General features: G+C 43.1%; 2 protein-coding genes across 6 annotated transcripts; one reads left to right on the top strand and one right to left on the bottom strand.

The window, feature by feature from the left end:
• Positions 1 to 72: 72 nt before the first annotated feature.
• On the bottom strand, positions 73 to 9,226 carry LOC110983463 (uncharacterized). Of its 5 annotated transcripts, none has more exons than XM_022242743.2 (7): positions 9,037 to 9,190; positions 5,772 to 5,841; positions 5,177 to 5,234; positions 4,649 to 4,711; positions 2,765 to 2,824; positions 1,761 to 1,870; positions 73 to 946 (listed from the first exon to the last, which is right to left on the bottom strand). In XM_022242743.2, exons 3-7 carry the CDS (start codon positions 5,193 to 5,195, stop codon positions 836 to 838), a joined length of 363 nt encoding a protein of 120 aa, XP_022098435.2. In that variant the 5' UTR covers positions 5,196 to 5,234; positions 5,772 to 5,841; positions 9,037 to 9,190; the 3' UTR covers positions 73 to 835. The 5 variants fall into 5 exon arrangements, with proteins under 5 accessions (XP_022098435.2, XP_022098433.2, XP_086990561.1 ...); XM_022242741.2 differs by having other exon boundaries at positions 5,141 to 5,234; positions 9,037 to 9,189; XM_087134435.1 differs by lacking the exon at positions 5,772 to 5,841 and having other exon boundaries at positions 5,141 to 5,234; positions 9,158 to 9,226.
• Positions 9,227 to 9,236: 10 nt separating this feature from the next.
• LOC147799606 (C-type lectin lectoxin-Lio3-like) lies at positions 9,237 to 15,878 on the top strand. The gene has a single exon (XM_087134433.1). The coding sequence runs from the start codon at positions 11,685 to 11,687 to the stop codon at positions 12,432 to 12,434; it is 750 nt and encodes a 249-aa protein (XP_086990559.1). The 5' UTR covers positions 9,237 to 11,684; the 3' UTR covers positions 12,435 to 15,878.
• Positions 15,879 to 18,551: the final 2,673 nt, after the last annotated feature.

The raw sequence follows: 18,551 nt of genomic DNA, 5'->3' as shown, positions 1-18,551 counted from the left end.
AAGTAACATTAATATCAACAATGTTCAATAAGAACATTCGGGTGAGAGAGAAATGACTCATTAAATTACAGATTAGTTTTTGGTAAAAGTATTTTAATCTTGAAGACAATGAGTTCAGTAACTTGTAATAAAAAATTAGAAGTTCATTTTAGAATAAGATTGTCATTAATCTATTTCAGTATTCATTTTTACCGGTATCAATGCTGAAATCGTTATGTACATTCGCACCTGTCCTCCCTGAGGCATCAGGCCTCAACCACTGATCGATCACAATTACCAGATATAATTTTGCATATTCTATACGCTAGTATACCGTCCAAAGCTATTTTTGCCTTTCGTTTTCGTCGAAATATATCCAGGAACTGTAGCCATTTTCCTTTAAAGTAATTAGGTAATGTCAGAATTACTTGGTTTCGTCTTGAAACCACACACAACTCTATCGGAAGTGGCTGCAGGCCAGCCGCAACTATAGAATCGTGCGTAATGTCAAGTCATACGAGAACAAATTTGCACTGGAGCCTCAGGAAGTGCACAGCTAGCGTCAGAAGGATTGAGGTTCCTTATGAATAGGTATTCATTGTCAATCACGATCTGCAGCTGCTTGGTAGTGACACCACGTTTTGTGCGTTTGGTGGCCTCGCCTGCACATGCAGTCAGCACCACGTGTTCATGTATAAAATAATGCATCCTCAGCGCTCATCATTCCACGTGAACATCCTCTTGCCCGTACTCAGCGGAGAATCCCTCCACACTTTGGGGAAAAGAAATAAAATAAACACCCAAATGGCTGCATTGAGACTTCTGGCGTTGGTCCTCCAGAGCTCCTAATCGCGCATCACTTTGTCTGCAGTTTGGATGCGGTCTGCTTCCACCTCAAGGCGCCGGAAGCCATTTTTGCAGTTGCCACCTCGGCCTCTCCCAACTTCTTTCCCCTGATATGGGCAGCCTGTGGATACAAAACGACTTAGTTTCATTCCTGCCAAATGATTTTATTGCGAGAGACACGAGAAGAGACTACAGAAAATGTTGCCTCAGTGAAAATTGGAAAACGATGCAAAATGGAAAACGGAATCGATTAGGTTGTTGAACTGTCTTATAGCTCTCGAAGGGTAATCCAGTTTAAAAGGCCTCAGAACTTGGGAAGTCTGGCATCAATTCTGTTATTCAACAATTTCAGGAATAATCAGAGCTTTTCTTCTCGAATGGAAGCAGAATGGAGCAGATGTATGGATGGAACCGCGCCTTGCACTTTACCCTTGTAGCATACTTCAGCTTAACGGATGTTCACTGTAAACCTATAATCGGGGTAGAGACTGCAGCCTACCTTTGATAAAGTGGTCCACACAATCAGCACAAAAATTTATATAGCCATCGTTTCTCTCCATTTTCAATCGTAACTTTCCTGCTATTTTATGGGCTTTTTGGCGCCTTTTGTGAAGTTAGGATAATAATTAGCATATTCCTCAGCAACGGGGCGATTTAATTCCCAGAAAAAACTAAATGCAACCACAACTTGGCATAATTTTGTAAGCTTTGTTCTCATTAAACGTTCTTTTCTTTGGTCATTCACTGCTATTTCCAAACATGATAGCAGGCCAGTAAGCAAAGGTATCTCAGTTTCAATTTGAGTTCACAGTGTGAACAGAAAACCTCCTGTAATTTTTCAATGGCCAGAGTCTTTCTACATGGTATCACAGCAAAGTCCAGGCTCGTTAACAGTAATCCATTTCTTGTAAGCCTGCCCTCCCATTCGTACCTACCTCTCTCGGGTCTGTTATTGCACCGTGTCTAGTCGGCGTCGGCCGATCGTTCTTCCTGTCTTTAGCAGAGGGAAGAATTGACTCGCGTTCCTCTTTAGCTTTCAACTTGTCTGTTTTATAACAGGATTCAAATGACTGAAATAAGATAAACTTCTGAATATTTTATCACTGCTAATGGTACGACAAAGGGTAGTTTTATCTGGCACATTTTGTGCAAAGTCTCATTGTGCTGATGTCATTACTATCCCTGCTCATCGGGCCAGTAATCATTTCCCAAACCATCTCGCTCCCTGAAAAGGTATAAAAAGCTCGGTGCAGCCATTTCAGTCGCTAACTCGCTGATCAGTCACAAAAAAATATCAGCTAGGGGACCCATTCACACCTGGATTGAGAGAGGGAAAACAGAGACCGAGCTTGGACCCTTGGCTCCTATATGCATTATTAATTAAACCACTGACGCCACACGTACTCAGACTAAAAGGTATCTGGTCCCTGAGCTGGACCAAGAGAGGGCGCAATTTTACTAGCAACAGAGGCTCCTTTGATACCTGCACATCGCTGGTTTATGAACGACTATGAAACGCAAACGTTGCAGTCGCATCGCTAACAACAAAATGAAAACTCCCGACTAACACGGCTCTTTTTAACCGATGAGGGAGCGCTTCTGCTCAAGGTGCTTTAATTTTGCAAGTATGTCCAGCTGTTATCCGCAGACTTCGGTGAAAATGTTTGTGGGGCGGTGTTTATTGATTAACTGAGCCTTGTGAAGAAAGAGAGGCTACAAATGAACTTTAGTTTATCATTTTGTTATCGGAGTGTTTCTGTACCACTTTGTCTTTCTTTAGTCTACAAAACATGCTTAAATATCACTAAAAGTAAAAGCTGGAGTAGGCTGAAAATGGGGGACTATATTTATAATGAACAAACCGTGTCCATAAAGAGATATGCAAAACGTACAGGCAGCGGACAAAACAAAGTAGGAAGAGAACTTTTCATGGACGTACCTTTCAGGTAGCTGCTGTGCGCTTGATCTGATGTTATGTGGCCTTGTCGCTCATCGGAATCTGAAAACATTCATTTTGATGATGAAGAAATATATCAATGACAAATTCTTCATTTCCAACGTGGAACCACATGGTCAGTGAAAGGGGGAAGGGGGGTCCTCGGTTTATGAACGAGCACTTCACTTTATGGCATAAGCGTGTCCACGAATCGAAGTCGGGGCATTGTGATGGGCTTTTGGGAGAAGTGATTGCCATTTTTTTAATCCGTAAAAATCCTCTCTTCCAGAGGAATATGACAGTACCGTTTCTTGAGTGCTCGCACTTCAAATTCCTTGGAGGAAAATGGCAACATGGCGTATCCAGATCCAGAGTTGTAATGACTTAAGTCAATGACCCGGCTCGAGTCCAACTCGAGTCCCAATATTTGGCGACTCGACTCAACTCGAGTCCCGACGGGTAATAGTTCAATTCTCTGCGACCAAATGACTAGATTCGACTCGAATCTCTCATGGAGACTCAACTCGAATACAAGCTTATAAGATTTGGGTCTCAAAAAATTTAAACCCAAATTTTAGTTGGCTCGATACCTGTCACTCTAATTTATTTTCAGTATGTCTAAATAAAAATAAAAATACCCAAAATGACTTACATGTAGTTGTGTTTTTATTTTATTTTGTTCAGATATTTGTGACTCGAGCTCGGTACTTGACTCAACTCGACTACACTAAGTGACTTGACTCAACTCGACTCGACTTCTTGACCTAATGACTCGACTCGAGTCACAATGTTAAAATGAGTCGACTCGGGTCACCAAATTTAGTGACTCGTTACAATACTGTCCAGACCCCAACTGATTAGTGGGTCACTGTGGTATAAATTTCAAAAACAGCGAGGAGCCATTTTTCTCTTCTCCAAATTCTGAGCTGGGGTAAACGGGAACTCGCATCGAGTTGAAAATTTCCTGCTATACATGCAAGCCAAGCAAAGGTATGAATGACACACTGAACATTGTGTCTGAGGGCTTTTCAAGAGGCCACTTCATGTGTTTGAAGAGAGGGCATATATTATAAACTAATCTGAGAAGAAGTCACGACTGATCGCAAGCCAGTCCTAAAACCCGACGTGCATTTGGCACATACTTCGGTGGCACAACGCTCACGGACAGGTGGTATGCGCGCGTTGCATACCTCTTTGACCAATCGGTTGTCTTGATTTGCCAAACGCACGCGCGCGTCAAGCTGAAGAATGTGCGTGTGAGTGCTGTGCCACCGCAGTCATGCATGTCTAATGGTTAGTCGATTGGTCGAAGAGGTATGTGACGCGTACCACCTGTCCATGGGAGTTAATATATCACCGCAGCGCATTGCTTCTAATTCTGGTCGCCGAATTAATCTATAGAATTTGTTCCAACCCAAAATAGGATTATCCTTTGAATCGTTTGTGATTCGCATTTGTTATCCCCCCCCCCTTTTGAGGTGGGGGCATGTGCTATTGAATATCCCCCACACACTTTTTGTGATGAGCAAAAAAATAAAGCAGGTTGTGATGAATTCTTAGGATTTCCCAACGACTAAAATGTTGGCAATATCACTGAAAAGGGGAAACAAGATAACATAAATATGCCATTTTCGCGGAAGATTCTGTATGAATTTGATACACATAAAACTTTGTCATTAACATCGCCCCCTATACAGTGTATATAGTGTAATTCCTCCCCCTACTTTTCAAACTGCCATGGTCAGGTAAGTCATCCCTTCCCACATCGACCCCTCCACCCCAATTTCCCACACAGATTTACGCCACTGTTAGTGGGGACCTACAACCGCCATTAAAACCATGTGGTATGAGAAGGTGGTAAAATTGAATTCACTCTCGAAATCCTACCTCTAGAAGTGCGCTGGGGCATTTTTGGACTTCGAGGCTGCGGCTGACCAAGAATTGGTGTGGCTGGACACAAAGTGATAAAAATACGGGGAAAAAACACATGTGGTGAAATCCTCTTGAAACAAATGTTTATGGTAGTTGGATAATGTAAGTTAGAAAAAAGTCTTAAAACGTCAACGATAACTTTAATTTTATGATAAAGTACAATGTCATGAAATGTAATAACGAATGGACCCTTAGCCCTGCGTTTGTGCCGGATTCAATCTTTCAGATCGTGCGCCACGGGACCCCATTTTGGGATTTACATTTGAGACCCCTCTTGCCACGTTCAGTTAAGAGTTTCACAGGAATCCTCATTAATGAAGCCAGAATATCCCGCATTCACGTTGTTGATTTCATTGCCGTATGGTGCTGATGCTTAATTGTGATTTCTAACTTTGACATGACCAGCTAAACTGCTGTGAAGGCTTGATGGTCGGGTATAGAATATACCTTCGCTCTCCTGTTCTTTGTCGCTGTAATCCTTACCGCTGAAGCAGCAACCCATGCTTCACGGCTGCATGGTACGATCGATTGGAGAAGCAGTCTGCGTGTAAGGACAAGAAAATCACCTCTCAGATTAACTAACCAAACTAAAAAATAGTTATGACAATGCATCGTTTGATTCAGCTAAGACTTAAAAAATAAACTGTGGTGGTGACTGTGACTTTTCACGTTGGTTCATTAGATGTTTTAAATTTGGCACAGGTGCTATTTTTAACACGTCACAAAAGAAATGTTACTATTTAACACATTTTCGCGGGGGGTGGGAAAACCTGGGCTTGCTTGTGCAGCCCGACTGGCCACCATCTTGTTTTCACGTAGATGGGAAAAAAATCCAGGCCCCATAATGTGGTTTAAAATGGTGACTGCGATCGTGTCTCTGAGAAGCTTCTTTAAAATTTATACATGAACTGTAGCCCGACAGAGATTTGAAGATTCTGATCTAAAGAGGTAGTTTGTTTACGGTTAAAAATAGGGCTTTTTCACAAGACAACATGCGCCTCTACACAAACTTTTTCTCATATTCTGCATGGCACCAGAGTAATCAGGCGACCATCGTGTGAAATTCAAAAAGGCTTACTTGAACTTGTTAGTTTCTTCGGTATCCAACTGCAGGGCTCGGTATTCGGGAGCTTGATATATTGAAAGCTCTGTTGGCACCGGGACAGTAACACATATAGTTATAGGTAATAGAAAAATGACGTCAACCTGTCACTTGATCCCTATTTATTTTAAGCACTGTAAAATATCCTTTATTTTTACATAGGTTTTTTTCATACACGCGGAAACTAGACTAGACGAGTTAATGAAACCGATCACGTGAGCATTGCACGCATCCGCGCGTCGGTGAGTACCATGTGCATTGCCTTGATATTGCAGTGTCCAAGCAAGTGTTCAGGAACCGGGGGAGATTATCTGGGTATTAATGTATTATATGCTAGTTGCCTTGGGGAAATGACCTAAATGTGTGCAAGTTAAAAAATCAGTAGTTTCGAAGGCAAAGAGAAAGATGGGGGTAAACTTTCGAACATGAAGCTTAAGTACTGTTAACAAGTATGAACAACGGGTTGTGCGGGGTTTTTTACGTTCCGTCAGCTGGGAGTGAGCCCACCCTCCAAATCTCAGCTAAGTAAAGATGGGCTTTCTGAAATCATGTACACATTAAAAGACATACAGTGCTGAGTAAAATATAATTTGCTTCCAAGTAAATGATAAATTCTCCAGTCACTTTAACTCATACTACAAACAGCGCGGTCGGTGAAAGCGTATTCGCGGCCGTATATACTAAAAAATAGACCGATCGAGGGCACTATTTTGTGTGGGCTGAAATCGTAGCTTCACTGCAACTGGAGGTCCGTTCTCACGGCATCATGAAGTCGTGCTGTAGGTCAATACGAAGGTGCTGAATTCAAATCTGCCTGTTGCCATCTCGTCGGACTGCTCCCAATGTCACCACAAGAGGGCGCTATTCCAATTTTGCTCATTTTTGGTCAAAAACAGTATTTTGCGCATAGTTTTCACATTTGTGCATGAAATGCTTTTAAATTTGGCACAGGTGCTATTTGTAGCACTCCACAAAAGAAATATTACTATTTAACACATTTTCACCGGGGGGGGGGAACCTGGGCTTGCTTCCACTGATATTGCCACGGTGACCCCATAACACCATTCCTTCCTTTTTTTCTGACCCTTTTATGTTGATGCTCAGTCGAAGTTTAGTATGTCTGTTTACATTCATAGCTGGTTTCGATAACACACTGTGTATGGAGCAGAGTGAATATCCGCCCCCAACATAACAGGAATTAATACGACAAACACAATGTATAGTCTCATGACACGAGTGAATTAACTGGGAAGTTGCTTGCCGTTGAGGGACCTGTCGTGATGAAAAGAACTGGGAACGAACCTTATGCAACCCTGTATTGTTCAGAAATTAAGAACAAAATAGAGATTTTTCCTCTTTTGATAAATCTTATTTTTCAAAAAGTGCATTTTACATGAAAACATTTTCCATGCTTTTCCGGAATAATAAGGGCACTGTGCTATGTCGTTTTATATCTCACGAAGAGAACATTCGTTTCGGGGGTTTTCCGTTCACGTTGCGAACTCTGCATTTGTCCATTAAAATATTTGTGGAAGAACAAACCTTCCATTATTGAAATAATAACAAATTTTAAAATGGAGTTGAATGGGAAACAAAGATGAATTTGCAAAGATTGCATCAATTTTGTTGCATGAACCCTTTAAAGGCAAGAGCCAATGCGATTGTTGTCACATGAATCTGCGCGTTGTTCATGCACGTGATGCTCATTGCTTCATTCGGGGGAACTGTCACGTGCCTAGTAGGCTATGCCTAGAGTGGTCGGCCGCGTTTAGTTTCACACGGATTAGATCGGGATCACGATCGGTGATCCGTCATTGGTTTACGGACACCAAAGCCCGCCTACGTAAAAACCTAAACTTCAATTACGTGTCTCCTTGAAAAAAATGCCTGCCGCCATTCAGAAAAAAAAATCATAGTTGGGCTACCGACTGGGAGCGGATGAACTTGTATTTAGGTTGTTTTCATGTTAAGATTTCAAATGTGTGCGGTCACTGAGTGGTACATACATCCGATGGGGACATGTCTGTCGTGCACCTACCCCAGTTACCGTCACTGCACCAACTCTTCAACAAACTAAAAATCCTCAGAAAGGAGGGTCTCCAAAACTTATATTTGAATGTGATCACCAATACGAACTTCCCACGAAATTCCTTGAGTCAATATACAGTAGATGCATTTCATCAACACTGTGTCGAAGACTATTAAGAGTCCCCAATCGGTTTAGTGGCCACCTAGCCTCCCTCTTACAGAGAGGCACGCTGAAACATGGCCCGATTTAGGGTAACAGAGCTGACACACATGCCTCCTTTACGTAAATATTGACTGTGGTTACTAACGCTTTGTTCCTCGATAGTTTGCTGACCCCGTGCGTCAAAGACACGATCAGCCGTCTATAGGAGAGAAGGCAGGCTGCATTTCAAAGAGTGACTCTCGAGTGAAACTCCCTCGATTGAAATTACGGACAAAACGAATTCGAGTGAAACTTAATAATCAATCGAAATAGATGAGATTTCACGCGTTTTCACAAGAAGAGGTTCTTTTTCAAACTGGTTCACTCTAAAAGTTTCGTCCCAACGGTTTCACTCTTCAATTAAGACTTAGTTTTCGGATCATGATTGGGGAGAGTCTTGGCAACTGAATTTGAGTGGTCAACTTTTTTTGTGTCCTCAGGAGAGGACGGCCAGAGCATCCTGGGCGAAACGTCGAGTCAATTCTCACCGGTTCTTCTCAGAACCACGCCTCTTCTGAAGAGAGAGCTTCCATGGTGTACCCGCAAACCTACAGCTCACGTAACTTCCATCATGAAAAGCTTCAAATCTTACTCAACTTGTGTGTGCTTCAAGTGTAACTGTCATACGAATGTCTTCAGCCAGAAATGTACATCACGGACGTTTTTCAAGTTTTGCTTGAGGCCAGTGAAAACATGGAGCTTATGAGGTACCGAGTTTTTTGCTAGCAAATGATAAATTAGAATTGCACCATTACACTATACTAAGGTCGTGTTGACATGTGACAAACATCCTATCTGAAGGTCGGCGCATTTTACTACATGATGACCCTTGATGTCATCTGGCAAACCGACGACTAATAAGTGAAAGAGCAATACAGACCTATCATTCACCGCGGTAACAAGGGGGTTTGAGTACTCACACGTGCTATACGAATGACTGCGCATTATACAGATTTAAGCATAGTCCACACAAAGCAACTGAATAGGCACTCAACAGAATTTGAAACTTACTCTGATAAACAGCAGTCCGCGCAGTAACTCAGTTCAGAAATGCGTACTGTCAGCCAAATCCTTGACTAATGACGTGTGCACGTGATTTCGAGTGAACCCTTCACAACAGTGGCAAACCTACCCGACAGTGTTGTTTCATGCGCGTCACCAACGTACGTAGAACTCAGTTCATGGTTGATTCGAAGAAGTTAACCTGATTTACTAGACTGGGACGGGTTATGGTTCACGTGCTCGATGGGTCAAAGTACAAGGATGTGACAATACCGTGTCGCTAAATCCTAATTACAATGCGAATTACATGCCTGCAGCACACCCACTTGCCACAAGACCGTGCAGTATTATTTTGGCAGGGAAAGGGAGAAGTCTTGGCTGAGGGGTGTATATTGGGGAAAAAAGTTGGATGTCCACCCCGTTTGTCCCCTCAAGTAAAAAAAAAAAGAACTACCCCATAAGATACAGTTTTGACACTGTTCCCGCATGGAAAGCTACGGCTTGAACAAAACTCTGATTTTCATCCATGACACTTCGTTGTATGTTTATGAGTTCATGAATTGTTGTATTTTGAGTTTTATTGGGAACACAATACCAAACCGCGGCGTTTTGTTTTTGGGTACTCACCATAACACAGGCGAGCGTTTATCCGGTTCGTAAGTGTGACGTCTCTTCAGTTTAAACCACGCCTACTGCACACGTGCATTGCACATAGGGTTATATGCATTGATCGCCGTTTACATGGAACCATGGAACCAGAAGTTAACGCACACCTTCAGCGATTGTCCAATGAGAGCCTTCAAATCGTGGCGCGTTTGACTTTGTGACGAAGTCACCTACGAACCGGATAGAGTACCGAAGTATGACGTCATTTAGTGGTTGTCGTACGACGCGACGCATGACAGCACGACGCAACTGGCAACGGAAGGGGCGACGTTTAGGCAGAAAAAAATAAATGCAACAAGGAAAGGACCTAAGACGGTACGACGCGACGGGCGACGGCACGACGCGACGCGCGACGCGAAGCGTCGTGTGTGTACAAACGAAATGGCAAGAAGGCGACGGCTCGACCCGACGGAACGACGCAAGGGAGCCGTCGTGCCGTCGCGTCGTCTGGTTGCGTCGCCTGGAGGGAGGCAAGAGAGAGAGAGAAATGTTTGTCGTAAATAGTACACCATACTCTATTCGATTGTACAAATTTGTACAAATTCAGCATGCAGGCAACACAAGCCCGTTACCCATCAAAGTGCGGTTATGCCCGCTGCCTGCCATCCAGTTTTCTCCTATACTTGCTCATACAGAATAAGAGGAACCAAACGAAGGGGTAGAACTGAGGAATAGATGCTGACTTTTGGCGCTTGTAAGTACTGTTTTTACCCCCTCTGAACTTCCATCTCGTAACCAATTAAAAGCACTTTCAAACTTCCTCTTTTCCCCTTTTTTATAGAGAATAATTACCTTTGCAAGCTTCTAACCTATGGACCTGTAACTAGTAATGCATCTCCAGGTAGATCTTTGTTCGGCATAAAAAACTTAATGACTTGGGACAAAACTTTGCGTCTCCACGTGGTTCGTATTCCAACCTGACCTGTATTTGTGTGTCAGCCTGCAAACTCAGGGAAGCTCCTGCAACGTGTTAAAACCAATAGCGCTTACCGGGTGGATGGTGAGGCACTCCACATCTCTTATTAACATTATGCCTTCATTCTCTATATCGATGTTTTTGAGTCTGGATCAATTTGAAAACGCGTGTCCTCATTTGTATTTCGGTGCTTCCGAGATTAGCTCAGTTTGGAATTCGCGTCCACAGTACAAAATCCCCATTTAAACTCCTTTGCTTAGGCAAATATTCGCAACTTCACGATGCGCATGGCCCCGATGTTGTACCAAAACCCGTGTCATAGACGTTTCCGTGATTCATATACATGTAATGCGATAATTACAATACCCAAATTTCAAAAACAGTAATTAAGAATTCTGTCAGCGCCGATGACAATAAATGAAACATACGAAAATATTCTTTGCACACGCTGAAGTTCCATTAAGGTAAAGACGGTATTAAAATTCATAGCGTCTAAAAGCCTATACTAGAGCAACCACTAACAAATAGGCCTGTAAGAAATGTCAGAAAACGCATGACTATAACGTCTCCTTGAATAAATAACTGGATAAATATTTGACTGCCCCCAGTCTTTGAAATGTTGACTTGAATAAGTTTGTCCTTCACAGTACCGCTTTCGCTGAAAACGTATCGATTTTTGCACCGCTTCACACTTGACACCATGGGTGTATCCGTTTCCATGCCAACGCTAAAAGTCCTTGTGGTGTTGAACCTATCAACGTCTGCAGTTACTTTACAATAAACGCTCTTCGGTCTTCAGTCAAAGTAGTCACATAGCGCGAACACTTGGAAACGTGCGCATGCACACAGTATACGGTGTCGACTCCGAGGGCAGTTCGGTTTCTTGGACTGTGGCATCTTTGGGACTGAAGAGATTCTGAACTGGTCGTGGTCTTCTCCGCCGGTGAGCTCACCTCAGTCAGAAACAACATTTAAGAGGGCTGGTAGAAGTATCTGATGTTGACAAGGCCTCTAAGGGCTGTGAGAATCGGGTACAATTCGTCATAGACTTGTGCGTTCCAAAATATTTCTGAACATGCGCTGTTTTGATGATACTAAAGTTTTCATATTTCTCCTGATGACGTGTCTGATTCCAAATACTTTTGGCGAAAAAAACTGCCCTAAAGGATGGGCCCAACACTCTAACTCCTGTTACATGGTAATTACCACACCAAGAGTAAGTTGGTCCGATGCCAGAGTTCTCTGCCGACAAGCCGGCGGGGAGTTGGCACTGCCCGTCACGGAGCAGGAGACCAAGTTTCTGTGGTCCATGTTCCGAGCACAGAATCTAACCAAAGACGAATACAGCCTGAATGGCGGTTTGTGGATGGGTTGCCGGCGAGCTGGGGCCGTCTGGGGATGCACCCAAACGCCTACGCTGCAGTTCGTGAGATGGTGGCAGGACGGCCAGCCGGACGGGTCGGACGACTGCCTAGTGATGTGGCGCCGCGCGGTCAAGTGGGCCGACGTCTCCTGCGACAAGCAGAGGTTCACCGCCTGCCAGCTTCTCCCGGGAAAGTGTGCACGCCGCCAGCGATGTCTGCTGGCACACTCGGGTCTTCAACGGCTCGGCTGCCTGATGAACCACGTCCTGAAGGAGGTAACCGTCGTGAACCCGTTGCAGTGCTGCACGGCGTGTTACAACAACCCACGGTGCCACTCGTTCAACCTCCAAGGAAGCACTTGTCAGCTCAACATAGCCCAGCGCTCCAACCCCATCCTTAAAGAAGATAATTTCATGGTGACAAACGACTCATGTGCTTACTATGAGATTGAGAAGGACTGATGTTTGAAAAAAGGAGACCACTGTTGCGATGACTTGGAAAGATTTTCTTTAAAATGAACTTTTGGGGGGCTGATTGACTGGCTGACTGTCTTATTTTGGTCAGAACCCCCTCCCCCAAGGAGGGCAGTGTAGACGGATATAGACAAACCTCGAAAACTTTAGTTACGCTTCTACCAGTTTGACATGGATTTGGGGATCTTTGGATTACTGAGTACCTCCGAACCCTGCAACATCTAAGTACAGGGCGCTGGGGAAGACAGTGAAACGCTTTTTACCAAATTCTGTAAAGGAAATAGGCCTACGTCACAACTACAGACGCGTAAAGCATGGAGGGTTACTTGCCGTCTTTATCCGATACCCATGCATGTAAATGTACATTTCAATGCACATGTGCAGTAGTAAGGTGTCTTTCATAAAGTACATTTTTAGTGCGTTGCGTCCACGATGCGTTCATGCGTTTCACTTTACAGACATAAAAACCGACTCCATTAACATAACACACGTGTGCGTTGCGTTCGGCCAGGAGTGATTTTGACCAACACGGAACCCGTAGCCGATGTGTTGATGCATATTTGGAAAGGTCCGTTTAATTCCTTGCTCTATGGTGTAACTGTGCGAATGAAATCTATCTAATGAGTGCTCGACAAAAATAAGTCATTCATTTGCCCTTCCCAGCGTCCAAGGGTGATAGGGACAAACAAGGCCAATTCACTGACCAATTACGCTTCGCTTTATTGTGTTCTGACCAATCACGCTCGTGCTTTTTGTGCACATGCGTTGTACTGGAACATGCAGTGTTAAAAATGTTGGATTGGAGATCGAGACGAACCTGTGTACACTGAACTAAACGAAATTGGCTTGACGCCCTGTGTGAACCCTGGAGGCTCATTTTATCAATTTTCTCAATCACCTTTGATTCTAGCTGTCACTTTTTCACTACTTTAACATTAAAAGAAGTTCTGTATGAAGTTCTGATAACTTGTATGCATTTGTGAAATCTTTATTTGTAACATTTAAACCAAGGCAGTGATAACGTTTGGGTGTTTGCTTATTGAACCTGTCACTATTGGCCTTAAGAGTCTGAAAGTAAAGGATTTTACATTGGGCCGTCCTATCACGTTCGATGATTTCTGGAAAAATAATTCCTCACTGAAACTATCCCATTAAATGCTCAAGTTGGAATTTTACCTTTGTCTTCCTTAAGTAAATATTTTGGGAAAAGTGATCTCGAGATGGGGTAAAAAACGATTTTTTAAAAGACCTTTCACGTCCGGCGATATCGTACCTAGCGCGCCATCAGGGGTCAACTTTCAGGCTCTTTAGCAATATCGAAGGGGCTGGGAACGAGGATGTTCAACAAAGTCCCCAAACTGTCCAGTCTGATTGCTGAGTTTATGACATAGGCCTAACCGTCGTTAACGAGGAACACGTTCCAAATAAATTGGTCCAAACATAATGAGATTTTATAGTTCCTATTTTTCCCGAATTGCCTCACAATGCGAGAGGAAAAATCACAAATCTAATATTTTGGGGCCTATCCCTAACGCTTAAGTACGTAGCTGTACACTAGGCACAGTTTATACTCACCCACCTACCCTGTACACCTCCGCGTTCACTGAAAGCTGTATCCGCACCCTGGTAGGAACCTGGTTGTTGCGAACGAGCCTTTTGGTGGCACTCTCCAGCCACTGAAGCTAGAATATATTACAACCAGAGACATATACATGTACACACACACAAACGTGTATAACCCACAGTCACGTCAGGGTGTACCCCTGTAAATAGGCCAAAATCCCATCCGTTGAGCTCCTTAATAAAAGTTATACACTGAAAATATTTATATGAGAAATTTTTAGAGCCATTAAATTGATGAATTGAAGAAACACTGCACTGAACCTCTGGCCTGGACTTAAGGCTTCTAATTCTGAACGATTTGGATGCAATCGGGTCTGAAAGTGGCCTTATTTAGTCGTTTTGCAGAGGGGTGCTTTTTCGAAATGGCTAGTTTTCCAGGTTGGAAAATTTCCTTCCCTTTGGGGTGGTCTGTTCTGGGTGAGAATTTCTCAAAAAAAGTCATTGTTCAACCCACAAACAATTTAAAGGAAAATGAAGACTTGTTGAACATCATTTTTCTCTGCGGCCTGAACGCCAGTGAGAGTTGTGAGTATTTAAAGATATATTTTGAAGTGTAAGGATTTACCATCGGTGTCTATAAGAATTCACTTACTGGGGTGCACTCGTCAGGATGAAGCGCCATATCGTACAGCTGTGGTTGCAGGCGAGCAATAAACACGCCTACACGGAGCAAATCACGATTCGCACACTGTCCAACTCGCTGCGACGAGAGCATTTTGTTGTAAGTGGACTGAATGGTTTGAAGAAACGAGGGGTGTCAGCTACCAGCAGGCCTGTCAACTTGTATTTCTGAAAATATTGGTTGAAACAGGGCCCTCAAAATCGCTCTATTATGCATTGGATTGTAGGCATCGATTTTCAAAATGGCGACGGGCTTTATGACTATCTTACGGGTGATCATTCAGGAGAGAAATGTTCCAAAGTCCTCAATTAAGCCACTAAAAAGTGAAAAGAAAATGTGTATTTTTCCTTTTTTTTAATGGATGGAAAACTTAGCACTGTTATCTATGGCTGCTTATAAAGTAGTCTTCGACCCAGTAATCTTACCGATAACTATGATGGCCCTGGAGAGACGTCTGTGGAAATAACTGCCATGCCGCAAAGTTTATCCCAAATATCGTTGCAAACACTGCGAAAATATTTGCGATGTCGCATATTTTGTCGCCTACTTCGCTGTATAGTTTGCATATTCTACCGGGCAATTTGTCAAGAAAATACAGAGGGCTTTGAAGAGATTCTTGAGTCTCAGCATTCATTTTGTTAACATGTACATAATGGGAGAGTAGTCGGGTACCACCTGAGTCATATTGTTACCTACTTCTGCCTCTCCATGATCCAGTCATATACATTATTGTTAGGCCTATTGAAGCTTAATAAGACATTAGTTGTACATGTACTTTGCCGTACTTTTTCATTGGGCTTTTAAAGATGAAATCTCTTTATATGCGCTGCCAAAGGATTTCCAGTTTGAGTGTGCAAGACATCTGTGTGAATTTGTCGCCATAGCTTGTCTTCTTAATTTATGAAGCGCTTTCACAAATAAAGAAAGACGATGAGTGAAAATAATATTGATCCATTTAGAAAGGACGGCATTAAAATTTGTTGCTTCTAAAAGTCTTGTAATAACGCTTAACGCAGCTTGTAAAAAGTAAAATTAGAAAAATCTGATAAACAAATTAGACAAACGTTCGAATTAAATGGAGGTCATAGTGTTAATAGCTATCTTATTACTCCTGATTATGGAATATGCAGTTATGCATATAACTCCCTTATTTTTAGCGCTAATTTCTGCTTGACAACAATTGCCATAGGAACTCTGCAAAACGACTATTAGGGTCGAGGTTAATTCTCAAGTTAGTCCACTCCAAGGGCACTCGTCAATTCTTAAAACACCTCCGACAATCGGTGACCGCAGCTCAGTTTGGTTGACGCTGCGACCAGGGGCGCACAAGGCTTATGTGCAGATGCCAGACCTGACAGGTGCAGTAGCGATTCTAAAAGGGCTAGTTTTTGCTGTCCTCATTCGTAGCATGTTTTAAGGATTCCAGAGATTCTTGAATGGTTATGGTCCAATCGGTGAGTTCGCCTCAGGTGTCTGGAGATTGCTATTCGCTCCGGCATTCTTTCAGGGGATGCGAAGGGAGACAGTAAGTCACAGTAACAAAGTTGGCAGAGATAAGTGATGCTGAGAAGGCCTTTATCGATCGTGAAAACTGCAGTGCATTTAGTTATGATATGCATAATCGTGCCGAAATTTCTGAACATGTACCGTTGTGAAGTTTTCACTTTTCTCCTGTTGGTATGTTGTATCCCTCATATATTTGGTGGAAGAGCTTGCCCCTTAGGGTGGGCCCAACACGCCAAGACCTGTTACACGATCGTCACCAGCACGCAAGCAACTTGGTCCGATGCCAGTGATTTCTGCCGCCAGGCCGGCGGGGAGTTGGCTTTACCCATCACGAGGCAGGAGACCAATTTTCTGTGGACCATGTTTCAGGCACTGAATCTGAGCAAGTCTGGAATCGATCCCAACGGCGGGCTGTGGATAGGCTGCCGGCGGGTCGGTACGGTCTGGGGATGCACCCACGCGCCCACGCTGCAATTCGTAAGATGGTGGGACCACGACCAACCAGACGGGTCGCACGACTGCTTGCTGATGTGGCGCTTTGCGGCCAAGTGGGCCGACGCCTCCTGCGAGAAGCGGAGGTTCATTGCCTGCCAGCGGCGCTCGGGAGAGCGTACACGCCGCTGGCGATGCCTGCAGCTCCGCTCGGGTCATCAACAGCTGGGATGCCTGATGAACCACGTCCTGAAGGAAGTAACCGTCGTGAACCCGTTACAGTGCTGCACAGCGTGTTACAATGAACCACGGTGCCGCTCATTCAACCTGAAGGGAGACACCTGCCATCTCAACGTAGCCCGGCACTCCTACCCCAACTTCAACGAAGATACTTTTATGGCAATAGGCAACTCGTGCGCTTACTATGAGATTGAGATAGATTAACATTTCAAGAAAATATGCTGAATGACTTTATGATACACATTGTTTTGAGAAAAATAATATTCTTTCATTTGTTCTTTCAAAAAAAATTAAAGTAGACGTTGTCAAGAGAAGTTTTCGTTTCATGAACACCGTTAAAGCGAAGAACAAAACATCTTTTGAACGACGGTTAAAAATTTACAGTAAAATTTATGGAAAATTACCAGGCAGCCACTCTTGGGGTGCGCAAGCCCACCGGAGGACCGACTACCAACACGAAGGCACCTTTTTTTTCAAACTTTGCGAGTACGTGACTCAAAATAGAAACAGTGAAGGGTTTTCATCATTCAAATTCAACAGTAGTCTTGAGTTGAAGAACCGCAAGCACTCTCACCTAAGCCGTTTTTTTCTCACTTTTTGATGAAGACCTGTCTTGTGCAACGAAACTATTGTAATGTTTTATTCTTTAACTGGACTAAATGTCTAATTGATAAAATATTTAAAGGTCCAAGTTTAAACTTACAGGCTAGACGTAAGTTCCTGGTGAGTTGATTACTTGTAACTGCTTTATAGAATGACGCAGCTTGAATAAATCTTACCTACAAATCGGTCTGAAAATTACTCAGTTGTAGGCCTATGTACTAATTTAGCATAACAGAAATATCATATCATTCCTTGATTTTGATGATTGATGATATTTCCGATGAATTCAATGATTTGTCTTCGGTTCATGTTCAGAGTTTCTTGTAAGCTAGGGCAGATTAATGTTTGGGGATTGACTCTCTCTCTACGTCCGAAGACGGCAAGAGACTACAGTACATGTACTTCACCCTGGGAAACACTTATAGATTTATACCCATTATGATTAACACTTAATAAACTTTTTATTTACTGCTGTTGGGATGTAGCACATCAGATTCGTGTGAAAGCCATCATAATTGAAAACTAAATATAAGTTATTTCAATAATGCATGGGCCTCGAACTGGACCAAGAAAGGGCGATATTTCTTAGCAAAGGAGGCTCCTTTGGTTGGAATTGAACTTTACTGGTTCACGAACGATTAGGAAATGCGCGTGTTAGGATCGCATCGCTACCAACAAAATGAACGCTCACGATAACGCGGCTCTTTTCAACCGCTGAGGGGTTGCTTGTGCCAGAGGTGGATTGAGAGCCAAAGTGTCGTGGTGTGTTTTAAACTTTCATAATCACATAATACTTTCTCTTTGATATAGGGTACCATATGTAAAAGAGGTTTACATGTTGCCAACAGATGTTCTTATTAAGCGCTGAAAGATCATTTTAATAACTGCTTTCTTCTGTTTAAAATGGAATAGCAACCCATAGAGTTTACGATTTAACGACCGGATCTATACGAGGAATATTTGACATGGTCATAAAATGTACGTATCATGATTAAATGGAATAATTTTTGAAGTTTTCAAGGAAGTGCAGAAATACTTGCCTCCAAAAGTGCCACCAGAGAAAGTTCACAAGAGAATAC

The sequence above is a fragment of the Acanthaster planci genome, linkage group LG03 (genome assembly GCF_054643075.1).
Source record: "Acanthaster planci isolate LZ-2023a linkage group LG03, COTS_SCS, whole genome shotgun sequence".
Taxonomy (NCBI): domain Eukaryota; kingdom Metazoa; phylum Echinodermata; class Asteroidea; order Valvatida; family Acanthasteridae; genus Acanthaster; species Acanthaster planci.
The sequence above is the reverse complement of the archived record's forward strand: the minus strand, read 5'-3'. Positions and strand labels throughout refer to the sequence as shown.

Excerpts from the sequence above, each read along its gene's own strand:
- LOC110983463 (XM_087134435.1), bottom strand. The coding sequence starts at position 5,195 with ATGGGTTGCTGCTTCAGCGGTAAGGATTACAGCGACAAAGAACAGGAG. Across the intron at positions 4,712-5,140 it reads CAAAGAACAGGAGAGCGAAG|CCACACCAATTCTTGGTCAG; the intron begins GTATATTCTATA and ends CTTTGTGTCCAG. Across the intron at positions 2,825-4,648 it reads GCCCCAGCGCACTTCTAGAG|ATTCCGATGAGCGACAAGGC; the intron begins GTAGGATTTCGA and ends GAATGTTTTCAG.
- LOC147799606 (XM_087134433.1), top strand. The coding sequence starts at position 11,685 with ATGCGCTGTTTTGATGATACTAAAGTTTTCATATTTCTCCTGATGACG.